The 19,963-nt window shown below is 52.8% G+C and overlaps 1 protein-coding gene across 3 annotated transcripts in view; it reads right to left on the reverse strand.

The window, feature by feature from the left end:
- KCNAB1 (potassium voltage-gated channel subfamily A regulatory beta subunit 1) overlaps positions 1 to 19,963 on the reverse strand; it is a 74,373-nt gene that overhangs the window by 33,263 nt on the left and 21,147 nt on the right. The window contains exon 1 of one of the 3 annotated variants that reach the window (XM_074593097.1): positions 18,446 to 19,763. The exons of the other annotated variants lie outside the window; for them this stretch is intronic. Coding sequence (XP_074449198.1) covers positions 18,446 to 18,666 — 221 coding nt within the window. The 5' untranslated portion in view covers positions 18,667 to 19,763. Of the gene's footprint in view, positions 1 to 18,445; positions 19,764 to 19,963 lie in introns of those variants that run through there. 3 annotated transcript variants of the gene reach the window in all.

Consider the following 19,963-nt stretch of genomic DNA (forward strand, 5'->3'; position numbering starts at 1 on the left):
GGGAATTGCACATAGGTAAGAAGCGCATAGCCCTTGCCTTAAACCAGTGGTGCCCAGTCCAGCCCCCACCTAAACCTTATTTAACACAGGTACAGCAGCGAGGATTCCAAAAGATCTGAAAAATTCCCAGGTGCTCATTTTGCCTCTTGCGCTCACCCAGTGCCTCCTTAATGGCTTTTATGGTAACTTCTAGTTTAATTATTTCCTCGGAAGGGGAAGTGCTGACAGTGCAGACAGAGCTGAACAAGACCAAAAGGAATATATAATTTTTATATATATCTTGCGGGCAGCAAGACCCGAGCGAGAGGCCGGGCAGCCCTGCCCCGTACCCTTCCACTGCTCTTCTGAGCCAGGTTCTGGGCAGCATGGTAAGGCTGAGCCGGCTGTCCCTGCAGCAAAGTCTCCCTCTCCAGCCTGGGCTAAGAGAAGAGTTTTAGGAGGGACGTGAACAGGGTGTGGGTGGGATGAGCCTGGAGCAGAGAGTTCCCAGGAGCAGCAGGCTCAGGGATCCCAGGGAGCCATGAGAAATGAAAGGGAATACAGGGAGCAACAGGGCTGGGGGGGGGGACAGGCTTGGCTCTGGCAGAAGGTATCCAGAGAGAGGATATGGGGAGAAAACCCACCATAGTGATGTTCTCTCAGGCTGAGAGAGTTGGGGTTGTTCAGCCTGGAGAAGAGAAGGCTCCAGGGAGACCTTAAAGCCCCTTCCAGTCCCTAGAGGGGCTACAGGAGAGATGGGGAGGGACTCTGGATCAGGGAGTGGAACGATAGGACAAGGAGGAACGGTTTTAAACTGAAAGAGGGGAGATTTAGATTAGACATGAGGAAGAAATTCTTGAGTGTGAGGGTGGTGAGACCCTGTCCCAGGTTGCCCAGAGAAGCTGTGGCTGCCCCATCCCTGGAGGTGTTCAAGGCCAGGCTGGATGGGGCTTGGAGCAACCTGGTCTGGTGGAAGGTGTCCCTGCCCAGGGCAGGGGGGTGGAACTAGGTGGTCTTTAAGGTCCCTTCCAACCCGAAATATTCTACGATTTTTATGACTAGCCACTGACAAGGCAACACGTAACAGCACAGCCCTGCACCCCTTGTGACACCCCAGACCTCACACACCTCCAGCGAGGCTCCTGGGTGTCAGAAGAAGGGAAGGTCCCTGTTTCATGGCCGAGCACCTTGCCCTCCCCCAGGATGGGCAGTAGCTGAACCCACTCAGACCAGGCTCTATGCACCCAGGCAGCTGCAGGACAGATCTTTAACTAAGTGCCTAACACAGCTCCTGCATTTGAAGCTCCATATTTGCATGGGTGCCAGGTGCCTCCCACAGCCATTGGGGTAGAGGGCCCCCCCCAAACTTATGTGTAGAGACACCCGTGTCCTCCCACAGTGCTGGCAGGGTCCCCATCCCCAGCAGAAAAGCATCACTGTGGACCACAGCCAGGTCTGCCCCAGGCACCGTGTGGGCAGTGGTGTGGCACACCAGTGCCCGGTCAGGTCTGGGGGATTTTCAGAGCTAACAGTCTCTTTAATTAAAAGAAAAGGGGGAGAAGGTGGGGGAGAAAACATGTCTACAAAGCAGCCCGTGCCATATGGCAGGAATGGTATTTGTCTCCTGTGGCACAGGGCAGAAAGCGATTGTAATTATTCACATTTGATTAATTCTAGTGTAGTGGAATCAGTAAGGGAGCTCATCAATGGCAGCAAACTGCAGCGCTGGAGGATGCTGTAGCACCAGGCTGCAGGGAACCACAAGCAGCCACCAAGCTTGGTCCCTGTAGCCCACCAGCACCAAGCATCCCTCAGCCACCACTGTCGGGTGCTTTCCCCATCACTCCAGAGCCACGTCCAGCAAGGGGGAAGGCCCCAAACCACACAGAGCCAGCTCCCCAGGTACATCAACAGGAGAAAGCACCTACCCCAGCACCCAGCCCTGGTGCAGGGCAAACCCACTTCCCCTTGCCCTTCTGCAAGCAGCCAGGAAGAATAATTCCCTTCTTTAAGACAACCTTCACCATTAACCTTCCAGCCCGATCGCAGCACACCACGCATACCATCACCTAGGTACCAGACGCTTCCCATTGCACATGGCTGGCAGAGCAGCAGCTTGAAGCCCATGACAAGCCCCCCAGACAAGGGCTGAGCCAGCCCCTTCCCGGTGGGAATTTATGCTCTGAGCCACCAGTGCTGCTTAAGCAACTCATTAACCTACAAGTGGTTCCTCCCATTGTTAAGGGACAAAGCAATTATAAGAAAATACATCCTGGTTATCCAGGTGGGAGATTTGCTTCATTGCTGCCCTTCATTGTTCAAAGGGGGGAGAGTTTGGGTTTGGCCACTTCCATTAACATGCACCCAAATCAGCCCAAACCTCCCCTTCCCGGCACTGGGCAGGGCTGCCACACCATCAGGTGTCTGAACCTGCATCGGCCTCTGCCTCCATAACCCCACTGGGTCCCTGTTGCAGAAGGGGAGGTGGCTCCTGCTCAGTCCAAAACCATCTGCCTCCACCCACGGGATAAACTTCAAGTGATGCCCGACACCAGGCTGAGCTGACCCGCTGCATCGTGCTTTAGCGAAGTTAAGGCTGATCCCAGCCAGGACCAGCTCTGGGTGCTGACGGTTCCCCCCACCCTTGTCGTGGTTTAGCCTCAGATGGCAACAAAGAACCACGTGCCGCTCGCACGTGCCTTCCTAACACAGGAAGGATCGTAAGAAAAGGCAAGACTCTTGGGTTGGGACAAAAGCAGTTTAACAGAACAGCAAAGGGAACAGGCAAACAACAACAACACGGACAGGGGAATATACAAACGCGATTACGGGACCGCCGCTCCCCGCCGCTCGCCGACCGGCCGGACCCGGGACGCCCCAGCCCGCTTTTAAGCAGCAAGTTCCTGCCCCCTCCCCCGGCAGCTCAGGGTGGGCGTGGCTCACATGGCATGGAATACCAGGAAAAGTTAACCCTATCCCCACCGGAACCAGGACACCCTGCATCCAGCCAGACTGGAACCACCTCCAAAACAGCCTCGTGTTTGATAGAGGCTAAAAACAAAGAGTTTAAGATTTTAAAGCAGTAAGTGACAGCTGGGCTGTTTGGAAGACAAAGCTGCTGAGCAGCTTTGCTTTAGTCCAAGGTGCGCTGAGCAAACCCTGCTTTAAGCTCATCTACTTCCTTTATTCCCGTCTGTACAACGGGATCAGGATAACCACCCTATCTGCCTGTCTATCCATACAACTATCTATCTGTCTGTCTGTCTATCCATCTATCCGTCTATCTATCTGTCAGGATGGAGAGAGAGAAAGGGTGAGAGTTTTTTTGTAAGGAAAAACTAAGTTTTAAATAAAATCTCTGCAATAACACATACAATGACTAAAACATTTTCGACTCCACACCCACAGAGGAATCATCAGGCTTAGAAGAGCTTGACAGAAATCAGATAATGCTGTTTTTTTCTCTTGTTCCAACCCCAGTTTCATTGCTCCGTGTTGGTGGTTTTGCCCACAGAGGCCAACCTCTACCAGAAATACAACACCCAGGGGATGGATCCCGTGCGGGTCGGTCCTACCGAAGCAGCCCTGGTGGCAGGTGACCAGGGACCCCATTTCACAAACCCCTGGGGTCTGCCAGGGAGAGATGGTGGGTGGGGGTCCTGGGTCCATGGGGGCACCACCAGCTCTCGCCGCCTACGCCACAGTGCCCACGGCCACGCCGACGGCCTCGGCGTGAGGGAGGTGTGTGGAGGAGGCAAAACCTACCGCTCCTCAGGCATTTCTGAGTATTCCAGCATGCAAAAAACATGTGGAGAGAAATAGATGGTGGGGGAAAGGAGGTGGGAGGAGAGAGAGGGGCTTTGAGCAGAGCGGGGGGAATCGGGAAGGGCACAAAGCCAGCCCCTGGGAGAGGCAGCAGCATCTGCAGGTGCAGGACCTGCCTGCAGGCGTCTCCATGGACATCCTCCACCTCCACCACCAAAAAGGAGGGCCTGGGGCACAACACAGCCTTCCTCGTATGCCTGCATGCACCCTTGTGAGTGTGGGGTGAGCCCCGAGGCGGTGATACAGGCCCCCACCCATCCGATTAAGCAAAACTGGGGAAACCATGGCACGTTTTTTCCTGCGTATAAACTGCAGACAGTTTGGCTTGTTGCTACAAAAATGTAAAAGAAAAGTCACTGTTCCTGAAGCTGGCGGTGGGAAAACAACGTTGCTTAGAAACATCCCTATTAGTGCTCCAGAACCGTTCCTTTCTGCACAGAAAATGAATAAAATATGTAATTTCTTCCCTGAAAAAAAATAAAAGAGGCTGTTTCAAGTAACAACAAAAACCTGATGAAAGTGGAGACCCTTTCCAATTGCCCTCTCCCGCTGCAGCACACCCGACATCCCTTGCCTGTGACCTGTGGAGTGGGGAACAACAAAGTGTAATCCCAGGCTTTGGAGCCGCGCTTGGCCTTAGCGCTTCTGCTTGCTTTGTACCATACGAAATCCTCACCGGTTCGGCTGCTTCCCACGATGATGAACCCTCCTTATCACACCCCGCTTCTCTCCCCTCTCAAATGCCAGAGAGAGCCACCTCTCACCCCCTGAGCAATTGCAGACCCCTGTCCCCTGCACTAGAATGTGTGACGGGGGGCAGCTGTGGCTCCCCGAATTTCCCCGTTTGTACCCAGCAAGGTGGGGCAGGACCCGCCATCCCTGCCCCGTGGGGAAGGGCAGGTCCTGCACCCTCACACCAGCAGAATGTCTGCGGGGTCCCCAGGCCACGGGGTGCCCTGTGCCAACCAGCACAACGTGGCAGGGAGGGGAAGGGACAGGCAGGAGGGGGTCCATCCCCTCCTGCCCGGTCGAGCTCTCCTCCCCACCACGACACAGCCTTTCCTGAGCCTTCCTGGTGCAAAACTGTTGGAATTTTTGGGTGACGTGTCTCTTGGGCGCAGTGATGTTGGACACACCTACCCCTCCAGCCCCATCTGCAGGGCTTTTGCACCTCTGAACTCCTCCCAGGACATGCAGATATCTCCTTAGCCTGGCCATGCCAAACCAGAGAGCAGCGAAAATACAGAAAAAAGACACTACGTATTTCCAAGTGCTCTGGGAAAACACATCATCTCCACTTCTCCTCACAAGTCTCTAAGGTGACCTGTCAGCATCTGCTCAGGCTCCGGAGCTCCCTGCCTCCCCAGGGGAAGATGCAAACTCCTTCACTGAAGGGTGCTCAGCTCTTCCTATCATTTCGGAGCCACGTAAAAGCTATTTGTCACGATTCATCGGGCTGCAACAGCCCCCAGCGCAGCTTAGTCTTGCTGCGAACCAAGGGTGAGGCAACATGGAGGTGTTAATTCTCTTCTTTAATTAACTTGGGTGGTTTCCTGCTTTGAAGGCTGGATTTCATTTTGCCTCATCAGCTCAGAAGGACCTGCAGATTTTCGACAAGCAGTAGCTGCCCCTCAGCAAGCTCCGATGGCAGGAGGTTGTCTCTAAGTGGTGTGGGTGGGAAGAGAGAAAAATAACGGTTTCTGTCTCCCATTTTGCGAACAAAACACTTCACAACATGCACAGCAGTTTCCACTAAATTACCGCCCGTATTAGCAGTAATTGCAGTGATGCAGAATCGCAGCTTTCCACTGTTTTATGTATTTTAAACCCATTTACTTGTGCAGAGATAGCGAAGCGAGGGAGGTCTGTGCGCCGCTTGGACACCTGCACACTCTCAGCCAGCTTTGGTTACGGGCAGGTGCAAACCGCGGTACCCCACTTCATTTTGCGTAGTGCTACAAAAATCGGCGCCATGCCTCACCAGCCGCGTTCGCTGCTTTCTCTTGGTGCTTCCAACCGCCTTTCATGCCAGCATCGCATTCTGCCTAGAAAATGGTTTATTACAGGATGGAAAGCAAGAATGGTGATTTTTACCCAGACTCCTACAGAGTATCTTTCCTTACTCAAATACAAACTTCCTTCCAGTCTGCCCTGCAGAAATATTCCCTGTTTCTAAATGGAAATTGTTTCACCTTAATATGAGTTGAAAGACCACCCAAGCCACCTCATACAGGCACAGCAGAGCAGTACGGAGGCTTCTGGTGGCATTTCTGCATCCCACCGGTGGCCAAGGAAGACAGGGTGGCTTTGGGTGTTCCCCTAGGAAAGCCACCTTTCTCAGAGCCAGGCAGGCTGGAGGCAAGCTCAGCCCTGCCAGATGCGGGTGCTTTCGCCCAACACCTGCCAGAGACACCACCAGCCAAGACCGTTGGCTGTCTGTTCCCATGCCCAACAGCCCATGGCCGTGGAGACCTTCGGATGCTCAGACCAAGGCACTGCATCCGAGCAAAGGCTCCGTGCTTGGGCAGGAGTCGAGGACAGCTTCAAGCCATAGTGCTGGAGCAAAGACAGACACTCCTGGCTCTGATGAAGTACTGATATTTATGCAAAGCATCTAATCTCAGGAAATTTTTAACTCCGTTTTCAAATGACAAGAAGCAGAGATGAACATGCAAAGCCGTAGCAGAAGCTCAACGACCGTAGATGGCCCAACAGATACTTGAGTGAGCTGAAAGCACAGATTTATTTCCTTGGTTGAGCATGTGCATTCTTAAACTTGCTTTAACATTCAACCTTACACTTGCAGCGTTTGACTGTGCTTATGTTTGCTTCTTTGCGAACTGCTTTGTAATCTTTTATACCTAAGATGTTACAGGAATAAAATAGAATTTTATTTTAATTTTGTATGTCTGCAGTGGCATGATGAAGGTGCACCTGGAGCGATGCTGCTTTTCTAAGCTATTTCAGAGTGGAAGTGGATGGACCACATGGTCCCAGGCGCTCCTCTGAGCATCTTCCTTCCCGTCTGGGTTTCTGCAGCAACGTGGCAGCCGGTGGCTGCCCTGTGGTCCCCGCCGCACTAAAACGGGGTTTGGAGGGGTTGGTGACTGTCCCCACTGCTGCAGCAATGTTGTTAAGTATTAGGTCAATGATACAAAATAGGAAAAATACCCTGTTACTAGTGGAATAGCTGCAGAGGCAAAACAGAACAGTATTGATCAGCTGAAAAACAACAGCAGCGAAGCCAGGAGGTGGGTCCTGGGCAATGGAGACGCCGGCCTGGCAGCAGGAGGGGCAGCCAGCCCAGGCACGGACAGCACGAGGGGACAAGGAGGTGCCTAAATGGCATCTGGCCCCTGATTCTTGGCTCTCTTCACACTTTCCAACTCATCTCCCATACTCGTAGGGCCACCGGGTGCGTAGGTGGTCGCTTCAGCTGAAATTCCCCAGGATTTTTTTTTTGGCTGCAGCCTCAGAAAAGTTGCAGATGACGCATTAAAATGTAGATAAGGTAAAACAGATGGGCTGCAGCCAAGCGCAGGGGCTGCCGCGTGTGGCTCTGGCAGACGTGCCGGCATGCTCAGCCTCCCCGCGCGGGATCCGTGCCATCAATGAGGCTCCGGCATGCGAGGCTCTTTCCCACTTCTTCCCTCCCGCCCCAGCTCCCAGCAAGCCCGGCTGGGAGGCAGTCTGCCGGGCAGCTGGGTGCCAGCACCCAAGCACAAATGGTTGCAGTAGATTGTTGCGACGGCAGCAGCTGCCATCGCTATTCCCAGCGCTTTCCCGGTGGGGAGCACAGGGTGGGGATGCCGGAGGCAGGGCAGTGCTGGCACTGGTGTTCCCAGGGGAATAGATCTGCCGGGGGTGGGGGGGCCACAATTCCAGCAACCGCATCCTGGAGTGGTGCACAGCCCACGGCTCTCCTGCCCCCACCTCATTTCGTCAGCCGTGGGACACAAGGATGAAAGAGAGGAAAAGAAAAAACATTTGTCATTCTGCAGTGATGCTTTTAAAGTGCAGAATTTCAAATGTCTGAGGGAATTAACGTTATCCTTGTAAAAAAAAAAAAAGAAAAATCTCACACTTCCTAAAGGATTTGAATGAATCAAGTTATGTCCAGAAATAGGAGAGGATCAGGGAGGTCTCCATCACACCTGCGCATGGGTTAATCCACAGCTTCCCCATCACCCTTCAGTGGTACCTGATGCCGCGGTGCTACACTTCTCACACCAGGCAAAGACCTGGCAAACCTGGGACACGTGCCCAACGCTGTTACAATGCCCCGGTCGATTCCACTTTATTCATGTAGGAAATTAGTAAGCAGATCATACCTACGCGTAGGGTGCTGACTATGCTGTCACCAGTCAACACATCCCATAGGGCTGTAAATAATAGATGCCATTTTCTCTCATTTCGGTACTACTTCAGACTGAAAGAGGCAAAATAAAAAATTTAAAACCCCGCCACCAGTTTTTCGTTCCCCATCCGTTGACCCACCTTGGAAAGTATTAGTCACTAAGCTGGAGTGATTGAATAAGCTGAAACTGGCAAACACATATTTTCTCCACAGGCAGGAGAGGCTATTTCTGACAAAAATCACAAGATGAATGGACAGGAAAGAACCTGAGCAGCCCCGGACAATGCTCGGCACAGCCGTAAGCAAGTCTGTCCTAGCTGCAGCCAGGACCATCCACAGCAGGGTCAGCCTGAGAAAGGGAACCTTTCGCGTTGGAGGGGAGATTTATCCCCATATAAATATTTAGGTAAAAGCTATTTGGATGAACTGTTCTAAAAATAAGCAGGCTGAGGAAGGGAGACCACTGTGAAAAGTAACTGAATTTTTGTTTTAATTGCTGTGCATGACTTTGACCCTTTCAGAGAGAAAGGAAATTTTGGACAGATTTTAAGGAGTGCAGAGGAGGGCAACGAAGCTGGTGAAGGGCCTGGAGAATAAATCTAATGAGGAGTGATTGCAGGAGCTGGGACTGTTTAGTTTGAGGAAGAGGAGGCTGAGGGGAGACCTCATCGCTCTCTACAACTACTTGAAAGGACATTGTAGAGAGGTTGGTGCTGGTCTCCTCTCACAGGTAATTAGTGATAGAACAAGAGGGAATGGGTTCAAGCTGCAGCAGGGTAGGTTTAGGCTGGACATTAGGAAAAAATTCTTCACAGAAGGAGTGGTCGGACACTGGAATAGGCTGCCCAGGGAGGTGGTGGAGTCACCATCCCTGCATGTGTTTAAGACTCGTTTAGATGTGGTGTTGGGGGATATGGGAACTTTGGGATAGGGAGAACTTTGTAGAGTGGAATTGATGGTTGGACTCGATGATCCCAAGGGTCTTTTCCAACCTAAATGATTCTATGATTCTACGATTCTACTTCTGCAATCAGTTGCAGCACAGTTTCATAGTCGCTGCAGCAGGAGCTGGGACCAGGCAGGGCTTGGTTTTTCTGGCAAACGTAATGCCAACAGGAAAATATAGGTATGCCATGAAAGTTTTATAAGTTCCTACCCAAAAATATTTCTGCAGCAGCTTGTTTACTTCCAGGGCACATGTTTTCCAATGACTTACACAACCCCTCCGCAAGCAGCATGCCAGCCTGGTGTAGGTGCAGGCAATCCTAACAGCCTCAGCCCAGCCATCGCCTCTCTTGTGACCTTTCCATGCAAGGAGACCATCTCATTTATCGAACCTGAGGTTCTCCAGATGCGTTGCATCCAGCCGAATTTACGCTGCCGGCAGGCCCTGCGATAGACTCTCACGCTGCTGTTGCGTGCTGTAAGCAAAAAACCAGGCGTCAAACCCACGCCAGCTTTTCTCTTTAGGAGCTGCAAGAGACAAGGCACCAGGACCTTGTAGAGGTGCCAGGTACAAAGGGCTTCCAGGAGCTTCAGGATCTTATTTTCCAATGTGCTCCTTCTGCTTCTCAAGCCCTGTGTCCCATCGATTGTTTCTGTTTGTTCTCCAAGCAGAGCTTTGCCAAAAAATATTTCCCGAAACTCTTCAGCACGGTGCCTGCAGAGCCCTGACTGAGTGCCCAACCACCCCGAGCAAGGCATCTCGGACACCAGGCACTGCTCCCCACTCCCACCCACCTGCCAGGAGGTTTTCCACTGCTACAAAAATAGCTTGAGAAACATTTCCAATACATTTGGATACCATGAGGAGCAAGTCTCGGTTTGCTGAAGGGACGATGCTGCATCTCCTGCAGGGGATGCTGCTGTGGGGAACAGCGGGGGCACCGTGGTGGGACAGCAGAGCTGTGTGTCCCACCAGCCACCTGGAATGACCCCAGCACACAGCAGACAGGGCACAACCTGCCCCAAAAGGCTACCATCTCTCCTACACGCCCAGGGCCACCACGCTGTCATGGGGGCTCCTTCATCCTCTCTGCCTCCTCCGGAGGGGTGTACAGTGAGCACAGCAGCAGAGGACGTGGAGAGAGCGCTGCATCTAAACAACTTCTGAAATGGGTTTGTTCAGGAGTGGACACCTTTGAACTGCTCCAGAGGCTCCCACCAAACACTGCTCTCACTCCTGCAGGGTGATGGGAAATGTCACCTGGACCAGCCCAAAGAACAAGGCTGGGATAAGGGACATGGTAGCCAAATCCCTCTTTGCATTAGCAAGATCCATCCGAACCATCCACTGACTTTACATCACTGAAACGCCCACCACTAAGCGCCACTGGTTAGTGGGGTTTTTGGGGTTTTGGGGTTTTGGATATTTTCTGAATATCCAACAGATACTGAAATCCATGGAAGCTTTGCTGTAGAAGCAGCTCCACAGAGTCGTCCCTCTCCTGCCACACTGCTCAGCACAGGCTGAAAGCCAGGCAAAGGGGAGATGGCCACTGACTTGTAGCAGGGAAAATGCCACCCCAGCTTTAACCTCTGGGCTCACACCAAGTCTCATACAGCGCATTTTCTTTTCTTTACTGAGAATTGATTTCTTAACAAACATGTTCTACAGATGGCGGTTTATAATGTTAGTCTAAAATAAAAATAAGCGTGCTCAAAATTCAAATTGGATTTTGCCAAAGCAGCCATGCTAAAATAATACATTTTAAATATCTTAAACTGTGCGCTTCACAAGTAATTAAATTAGCAGTGTTTCTGCGTTACGTCTTTTCTTCCACCCATTTAAGCATTAGATTAATGTTGTCATGCAGGTTTTAGATGGAAAATATCACGCTTCGGGGAACGGTCTGGGATGAGCAGAGCGGAGCAGGATCGGGTTTGGCAGCCAGTCCATCAGGAACCCCTTTCAGCCACCGCCGCCAGCGGGGAGCTGCCCCCCACTGCCTCCTGCCACGGGGACAGCCACCGGCCGCCACCACCCCAGGAGAGGGGATGCCAGTGATGGGTGCACAGGGAGCAGCAGTGCTGTGACAGCCACCCACCGGTGACGGGGACAGCCGCCCGGGCTGCTCCCGTGCTCTTGCACCCCTGCCCTGTGCCCTGCACAGCTTTGAGAGGCTGCAGAGCTCATCACCAGCATACGACTGCATTATTTAAAAGCTTCCTTGAAATATCATCATTTTGCTTCTGCTTAACAAACCCGACATGAAAAGCGTGCTCTCTAGAACACCGTTTGTCCTTGAATTCAATCTTGTTCTCCTTAGCTCATCACTCTCTCTTGGGATTAAAATGGGGGGGCTGGAATCGATGGCAGACCAAGCCCTGGCTTGTTGCCCTGCGTCCCCCCGCCCAGTGCCACCAGCATTGCAGGACAGTGTTCCCGTCCCCCACGGGACACAGATGCTGGGACAGGCAATCTGGCATTCCCAGACCTTGCTCTGTAGGGTCCAGGACACCACGCTGGGGGATGAGAAACAGCTTGCATGTCACGCTGGCCAGGGAAGTGGGGACTATCACGGCGTAGCAGGGCAGAGACGGTGTCAAATGCTGTCACCTGTCCTCTGTACTACAGTCCCCCGCATGAGCCAGCACTGCTCCAACTGGCTGCGTATCTCTCCCTGAGCTAGACCTCACTGGAGGATATATAATTAATCTGGTGGACAGATATTTCCAAAGTCCCTAATAAATTGGAAACATTTTTACGAAGAATATTAGAACACTTGGAAACAATGCTAAAAATGCATTTGTCAATGAACCAAAGTTGATGTAGGAGGTTCTTGGCCTGGTTGGGTCTCCAGGGGAGAGAGAGGAGAAGGAGAAAGCCTGAGTGGAAGAAATCCCTTAAGTGCATTGGGAGAGTGGGGCAGAGCCTGCAGACCCTGCAGTGCTGGGCATCGCTCCCCTGACAGAGAGCTGGGAAGCAGCCGTGCTCAGCCGGGCAGGCACCACCTGGGCAGGCTGCTTTAAAAAAACAAAGAGATGACTTTGCTGTATCTGAAACCTGGAAGATACATTTTCAGTGCTTACACTCAGCCCAGCCATCTGCGAAGTCTTCATTTACTGAAGACATGAAAGCCAGGGAGTGAATACACCTTTGGCAAACTCCTTGCACTATCGTATCATCAGAGTTTACACGGTAAGTAAATGCATATTCAAATCTAAAGTTCACTTGGTCTATGCTGGTTTTAACACTGCAAGGTTAAACATGGCTTTTGCATTAATGTAATGAGATGGGGAAAATCCAGACCACACCGAACCCACAGCCTTACCTAGCAGCTACAAACTCCTGGAGAGCCATTAGGAATTTAAGAGCAGCACAAATCCGCACAGATTTTGTTTACTCAACTGGCTCCTTTTTCTCCTTCTTTGAGTTATTCCTCCCTTCTTTGTAGCCATTATAAGCTACAGTCCTGGGGGAAAACGCATTGTGAATTCAGTCTAAATGCATTCTCTTCACTGGACTGGTCTTAATTTACAGCAATAAAATGAAGATCAGATGATGAGCCATAAAAATCAACCTGATGTGGAGAGCTACTGAAATAATACGCAATTTTATATCAAAATAATTGTGCCATTTGCATGTGAGTGCTTAAAACTATTTATAATTGCAGCAAGACTTAAATAAACCGTGGATTCCTAAATATATGAGGTAGATATTATGGTCGATGGTTATAGTGCAATGCAAGGAAAAAGAAGACACAAGACCTGAAACACTGCTAAGAAATACCTGCTGTCACTTACACCCTTTGAGAAGCGTAGGAGCTTTATCTTCTGTTTCCAAACTAGTTTTGCAGCCCAAACCGATCCGTGTGCGTTTCCAAACCTGGCCAGTTGGAAGTTTGCTGTGGACTCCTGTAAGACCCCGCTCACCCCAGCTGCACAGCCAGGCATGCTGCACGGCATCTGCATACAAAGCGTGCGCCACAGTGCAATTCTAGCGTTAATAATACCACGCTTCTACATAAGGAATTTGCACTTTAATAAAAGCATTGCAATTTTTGCTTCTAGCCCACGGGTCACCCGGGGTATGCTCAAAGGAGCGGAAGAAACTGCCGGCGGTCACGGAGGCGAAAGTCATTTTCCTGATGGTAATCACAGGTCTCAGACATGGCTCTGGGGCTTTGCAGGGCTCTGTCCCCCACCGGCAGCGGTTCCTCCTCCTCTCCAAGCACTCAGCATCTGCGCTCGGAACCTCTCCGGGGAGGGGGAACAGCTGTGGGATGTTTCCCGGGAGGTTTGGTCTTCTCCCTGCTCCAATGACCCTGGGAGGGTAGGAGCTCCAAAGCATCACTCCCCTCCGGGCTGGGACCTACCAGCCCACAACACTGGAAAGGTTTGAGTTAACCATTGGATTGAGAGTTTTATACTTGTTACACACCTTAATTATGTTTGCTAGCAGATATTTATTTAGGCAGAAAAGGGGGATGAGGAATTCTTTGTGCTGTAGTACTTTTATTGTGCCTTTTAATGTGTGTAATTGGTGTGCAGAGCCAATGGAGCGCAGCTCTGACCCTGGCTAAGCCGAGCCTGCGGACGCCTTTCCAGGAGGGGGAAGAGAGACATCCCACCGGAGCCACCGGAGCAACACACCCACTGCTGCGATGCAGTGCATTAGCAGCTCTTCAGTGATGCGCTTCGACAAGAACCCACAATTTCAGGCACACAGTGAAGAAAAAAGCCTTCGAACTGCCGATGAATTTTTAGCCGGCAGGATGTAATGTCCCTCTGCTGGAATGTGGCCAGGGCACTGCCTCAGTGCCGCCGGGGACACTGGAAGGTCCCACAGCCCGCAGCCTGGCAAGCAGCAGGACCCAGGCAACGGGCCAGAAAAAATCCCCCGTTAAGACAAGGACTGACCAGACCACCCTGCACCAGGCTTGCTGTAAGCACAGGCCCCCACAAATCCGAGACGTACCCATTGCCCTGGGAGAAGGGAGCAGACAGGCAGCAGCATCGCGTGTCTTGCCAGCTTGGTCTCCTCCAGACCCTGCGTGCGCGCTCGGGTTCATGCCGGTGCTGAGCGGGTAGCTGAGCACTGCGGCACGGCACCGGGGAGAGCTTGGCACTTCCTGGGTGGCCAGGAAAGGTCTTTGGTTGCTAAAGCTGCTCCAGACCTTGCAAAATGTGACACGCAATCCTTGCACGTCCACTGCTCAGCGACTGCAAACAGCCCTCTCTTCCCTCTCGCGCCCGCAGCAGCAGGGCTGGTCCCCTCGCAGACCTGACCGAGCAGGGACGAGGTTCCCAGGCTGGCTCCCCCACACTTTAATTACGGCTGCCCGTCTTCAGAGACCCCGGCGGCACAGGCAGGAGCCCCAATGTGGTGGTGGCACGGGCCTGGTGGCCATGAGTGGCCCATGAGACAGGGGTGGGCATCCCGCATCGGGCAGGAGGGATGGGTTTCCCCTCTGGGGGCCGGTGTCCAGCCTCTCTGCACCTTGCTCCAGGCTCTGCAGGATGAGCATGGACTATTAACTCCACCAGCTTGCCTTTGCAGTTAAAATTCTTTTGTTTAGGCTCGCACTGGAGCTAATGGTCAAAGCTGCCACCATCAATTATTTATGAACACAAATAGATAGTTGAGCTTCATAAATTGGGTCCCTCATGCCCCTGTGCGGGCAGAGCTCTCATAAAGGGCTATTTTTGAACTGCTGACGGCTCCGAATCGGCAGCGCCGTGGCTGGAGCCAGAGCTGAGCCCCAAGCCCTGTGCGGCTGAGCTCCCTGCCACCTCCTGGGCACGGAGCAGGCTCAGTGGGGAGCCGGGGTTCTCTGGGGAGAGGCTTCGCCCTGCGGCATAGGTGATGGCAAGGCTGCCAGGACAAGCATGGGAAGCCTGGTACAAGTCTCAGTTTGAGAAGTTGTTCTCTGTGGTAGTCGTGGCACATCCCAAATAGCCCCGTGTGCCAGGATCAGGGCTGGATCCACCTTACTGACAGCTTGAATCGGGCTGACAATAAATTTAAAAAAAATACAGCAAATTTGGAGGGAAAAGAACCCAGGCTGTGACCTTCTGATGGTCCGAAGCCTGCCAGCTCTCCTCCCATGCTGTGCATCGGAGGGAGGCAAAACCACATCCTTTGTTTTCAGCAGCGGTGCGGCAGACAGCAGTTCTCTAAGCCAAGCACAACAACTACATCATTTTCAAGGAAAGACTTGAAGTGATCCCCAATATTCTCCCCGAGCATCTGGGCAGGCTCACCAGTGGGACTGAATGGGAGCATTAAAGAGGACAAAAGGGAACAGCCCCTCTCCCTTCCGTGCCTTCCGTGCGCGGGAGGCAGCCGAGGCTGTCCCCGGCGGTGACAGCAGAGGTGGCGGCTGGGAAGGTCCCATCCGCCTGATGCCACGATCCGACAGGGAGGCAGCGAAATGGGATTTAACAAATGCAAAGCAGAGGTTTGCTCGTGCAAACGCCGCGGGAGCGCACCTGAGTCCTAATATTTGCAGATGTTCCCCGGTGAACATATTTATTCCCTCAACTTGGTCTTTTGTATTCCAATTGGGGCTTTGAGGTGGAACGGCTCCAGAAACATGCCGTTTGATGAAAAGCCCCCCGAGCTGGCTCCTCTCCCGCCCCCACCCCTGTCAGAGCTGTAGTAGCTGTCTCTCCCTTTTACATAATCCCGGTGGCACCAGGAGCTCCTGGCAGCCGGGGGAGGCAGCTCCGGGGCCAGGCAGGATCCTGAGAGCGGAGTGGGAGCCACGGGCAGCCCTGCCAGGGGGGCGGCAGCAGCGCTGAGGGTCAAAAGGGGGGAGCAGCTATCCGTATTTTTAGCGTAAAGCAAGGGGCAGCTGCGCTAGCATGTCATGTTAAGTAGCGCACACTGTATAGCTCAGCATCAGGGACATAATTCAAGCAGAAAATGAATTGGGAAGGACTTCAGTTTCAATTGGAAGGGAGCTGAGGACTTTACAGGATTATTGTTGCAGCTGTTGGGAAAAGTCTTTGGCTTCTCCGGCCACTGGATTTCCCTCGGACTGAGGAACCAGGCGCAGAGATGAACACGAAATATCAGCTCCATCACCGTTGGTAGGTGTCTTCCCTAACTAAAGGTTATCTCAATTCAGCAGCATCGCAGCTGAGCCTGGAGGTTTAGTCAGCTCTTCCTCCAAATTCCCCTTCACTTCTTCTCTTGGGGGAGAAATCAGCTCTAGATATGGAGAGATTTGGGAGCAGAAACAGGGATTAGTCATAAAGATAAAATATCAGCCTTGTCACAAACGAGATGCTATTCCTGATGCAATTCCCCAGGTCTCAGGCAGCCAAAGCTGGGGGAGCCGTCAGGGCTGCGCTGAACACCAGCAGGAGAATTCAGCCCTCCGTATTGAAACCTTATCTAGAAATAAGCCAGAAAGGATTTACAATGGCCCAACTTTGGAGGCTGCAGGAGCGTTTGTGTCATGTGGGCAGCAAAGAATTGCAATTACTTAGCGTGTCGGCACACTGATAGCGCCGGGAGCCCGTGGGAAATCAGCAGAGATAACTTCTGACAATTAGTACACAGTGTCCATAAGCCTAACAAGCAGAAGCCCCAACTCGGTAACAGGTCATGTCTTCGAATGACGTGATCAAAGACACGTTTCCCTCAGATGTGCTTGTGGCAGAAACTGAGGCAGGGAGGCACAATGGCTTGGACAGGGCTGCAGGAGGGGAGAGGGGTCACAGGGAGCTCCCAGCTGGCAATGCTCCATCAGCCCGTACTCCACTTGGGAGGCTGCAGATATCGGATTAAATGGCAAGTTATATTGATTTTGAGAGGTTCCTCCTTTTGGGCACAACCCACCGCCATCCCCCAAATACTGCCCTCCCCACAGCTGGGGCCATCCGGGAGCTGGGACTGTCACCCCACAGGAGCTCCCCAGAGCACTGAGCCTACCCCAGCTGGCTCTGGGAGATATTAATCAGCATTTCTGCTCTCACCGCAAGCGCTACCCGGACCTCTCCTGCTGCCGACACCGTGCTGATGAGCAAGCGGCAGGAGCGTGCAAAGCTCCTGCTAAAAGTTGGTCATGGCTGAACGGCAGGAACAAGCAGTCAGAAAGGCTGGGCTTCTACGCAGGCAAAGCCTCTGTGTTATTTATCAACCGTTCAAGCAACTCACGGCAAATTGCATCTGAGCATCCCGTTCACTCTGCTTCCATACACCCTGTCTACGCAGTTCCTGGAGAGTGAATATTGAAATTTTCAGAACTACAGGATTGCCTAAACCAAGCCCTGCGCTGGGCTGCACGCACACTTGAATTCCGTGTAACGGTGCTAAAGCCAGCTTGGCTTTGCGTCAGCCCCCATACCCTAAAATCAGCGTAACAGCAAAACTGCAACCCAGCCCGGCACCACTCCCTTGGAGTGGGTACAGCTGGCCCCACAGGAGCATCCGCCACTATTCCATGGACTGGGAAGAAGCACGGCTAAAGTTGCTTGGAGCCCTGTGCCCCTCACTGCCGTCCTCATGCCTGTGGGGATCCCCTCGCTCCGGCCACTGGGAGCTCTGTGCAGGGCTGCTCATGGGGGCAGAGCATCCCCAGGCTGTTTCCTTTTCCCAGTCCCAGCAACGTCGCCCGTTAGTGGCTGGAAAGGGACATCCTGAACAGGCAGAAGCCAGACACCAAAGTCATAGAAACCCTTCTCATTTTCAGCTGAAGGCACGACAGAGAAGCTTATCAGCTACCCACACCAAGCACTTCAGGCTGAAGTCACAGCTGTTCATTATTTTTCCTGCCTAGATTAGGAGGAATAAAAATCTGTAAGATGCATGAGGCATTTTACATGAATGCCCGTGATATTTTTTTTCCCTGCATTTCACCTAAAATTGGCTCTGATCTCATCTTCACTAAGCAAACCAGGTGAAAAGTCAGTAAGCGATCACCATGACGAAATGATACCTAAGGCAGATCCTTTTTTTCGCTCCATACAGCATACTGCAAATGAACTTTTCCTGTCCAGCCTCAACCGTGCTTTGCTAATTGATTTTTATGCTCATTAGTACCAATACAAGTTATATTGAGCACTTAATAGAAACCATCTTAACACAGCTATCGTAAATTCACGATGTTGTATATCATCTACCCAGGCAAGTGATTTTTTTTTGTATATATGCCTGCAAAAACATTAACACCCAAATGCTATTCAGCTATGCACAAGTTTTAAAAAATCTATTAATAACCTCAGTATAGAGCTCCTCTGCAAAATCAGATGCATCCAGGCAGGCAATTCTTTAGAGGCAAAGTAAAGAGCTATTACACTGCAACGTAACAAAGAACAATACCGTGACCATACCTATATTTCATGCCCGTTTGCTTTGCGGTGGATTCTTTTAATGAAATGTGGTGCTGAGGGGTAAATGTCCCCAAACTGCGAGCAATAATAGCCACTGTCCGAAATTTTGCCCGGGCTGCATTCACTACGTTCGGGGTAGTGGTGTTCTGCTTGCTGATGAGTCTGTCTTCACCATTTCGACTCTTCAAGTTGTGGTCTGTGCAGGCGATGGACACTTGCATCGCGCCCTCGGTACTCCTTCAGTCACCGTCCAGAGCCCCCGGCCGCCCCCACGCCGGCCACAGGCTGCCCAGCAGCGCGGGGCTCGGTCCCAAAGGCAGCCGAGGAAAACTGCCGACCCTGAACTCACAGAAGTAGCCGAGGCAGCGGGGGTCTCCAGGAGAGCCGGGCTGCCTCCCTGCGATACCAGGAGGAGAGAAGCCCTGAACTTGACAAAGCAATCGCTAGCGCAGGTCTCGGCTCACTCTCAGCTCTCCCCTTGCGATATTTGCTGCTGCTTAGACACAAGCATCCATCCAGTCAGGTGCGTTCAGAAACATAAAGCTGTTCCTTCATGGTGAACTGCCCGCAGCAGCCGCCGCTCTGCCTTGATGCAGCCTTGCTCCTGCGTGCCGGCTTTAAATCGATGCAGGCATGCTGCGAGCGCTGGCCCGCGAACTGCTGAGCAGGCACAGCCTCGCCGCCCGAAGAACCATCCACTCGCCAGCCGCTCTCTAAGGACCAGCGATATCCATGGGTTCTCCTTTGCCCAGCTGCGGCAGCCCGCTACATCCCCGCACCGGGGCTGGCTCTGCGGCGGCTCCCGGGATGGCCCCGGCTAGAGCTGCGGGAAGCCCAGGAACGGGCCTCCTTTGTGCTCAGGGGGAAGGCAGGCGTTTCAGGCAGATGTCTCCCGTAAAAATAGCTGCCGGCATCGCTAAGCGAGGAGAGGACCTCTTATAGCAGGGAACAATTCGATGTTAAAATGGGCTAATTGTGAGAAGGGAAAAAAAAAAAGGGGGGGGGGGGGAGGGAGAGAAAAATGGCTCTGCTAGAGCGTGCCAGTGAGTTAACACGTTAATCCCATGTTTCTGGCACCCGGAGCCGCCGCCTGCAGACCCACGCTGGCAGCAGTGCCAGGGTTAATCCCCTCTCCCCCCAGCATCGCCAGAGGAATAAACCGCAGCGCAAAGTCTGTGAAGCGAACGGTCCCTGTCCCTGGCTGCCGTGGGGGCTGCAGCCGGAGCAGGGAGCCCAGTGCAGAGCCCCCGCTGCCCACCACCGTGTGTCACCTCTCCCGGAGCACTGGCCTTGGGCACAGAGGGCAGGGGCAGCCTAGGGGGGGGGCTGGGCTGGTGAGCTGCTCCCCGGAGCGGTGTGGGGGTGAGGCAGGGATGGGCGTGGTTGGGAGTCACCCCTGGGACCCCTGCCCTTTGCTGCCACCCAGCAGAGAGGTCCTGGGGGAGGACAGGCGGTGAGCAGCGGTTTGGGTGCACCCTGGGTGCAGACCCCCGGGAGAGGGTGCCCACGGGGTGTGCA

The sequence above is a fragment of the Larus michahellis genome, chromosome 6 (assembly GCF_964199755.1).
Source record: "Larus michahellis chromosome 6, bLarMic1.1, whole genome shotgun sequence".
Classification (NCBI taxonomy): Eukaryota; Metazoa; Chordata; class Aves; order Charadriiformes; family Laridae; genus Larus; species Larus michahellis.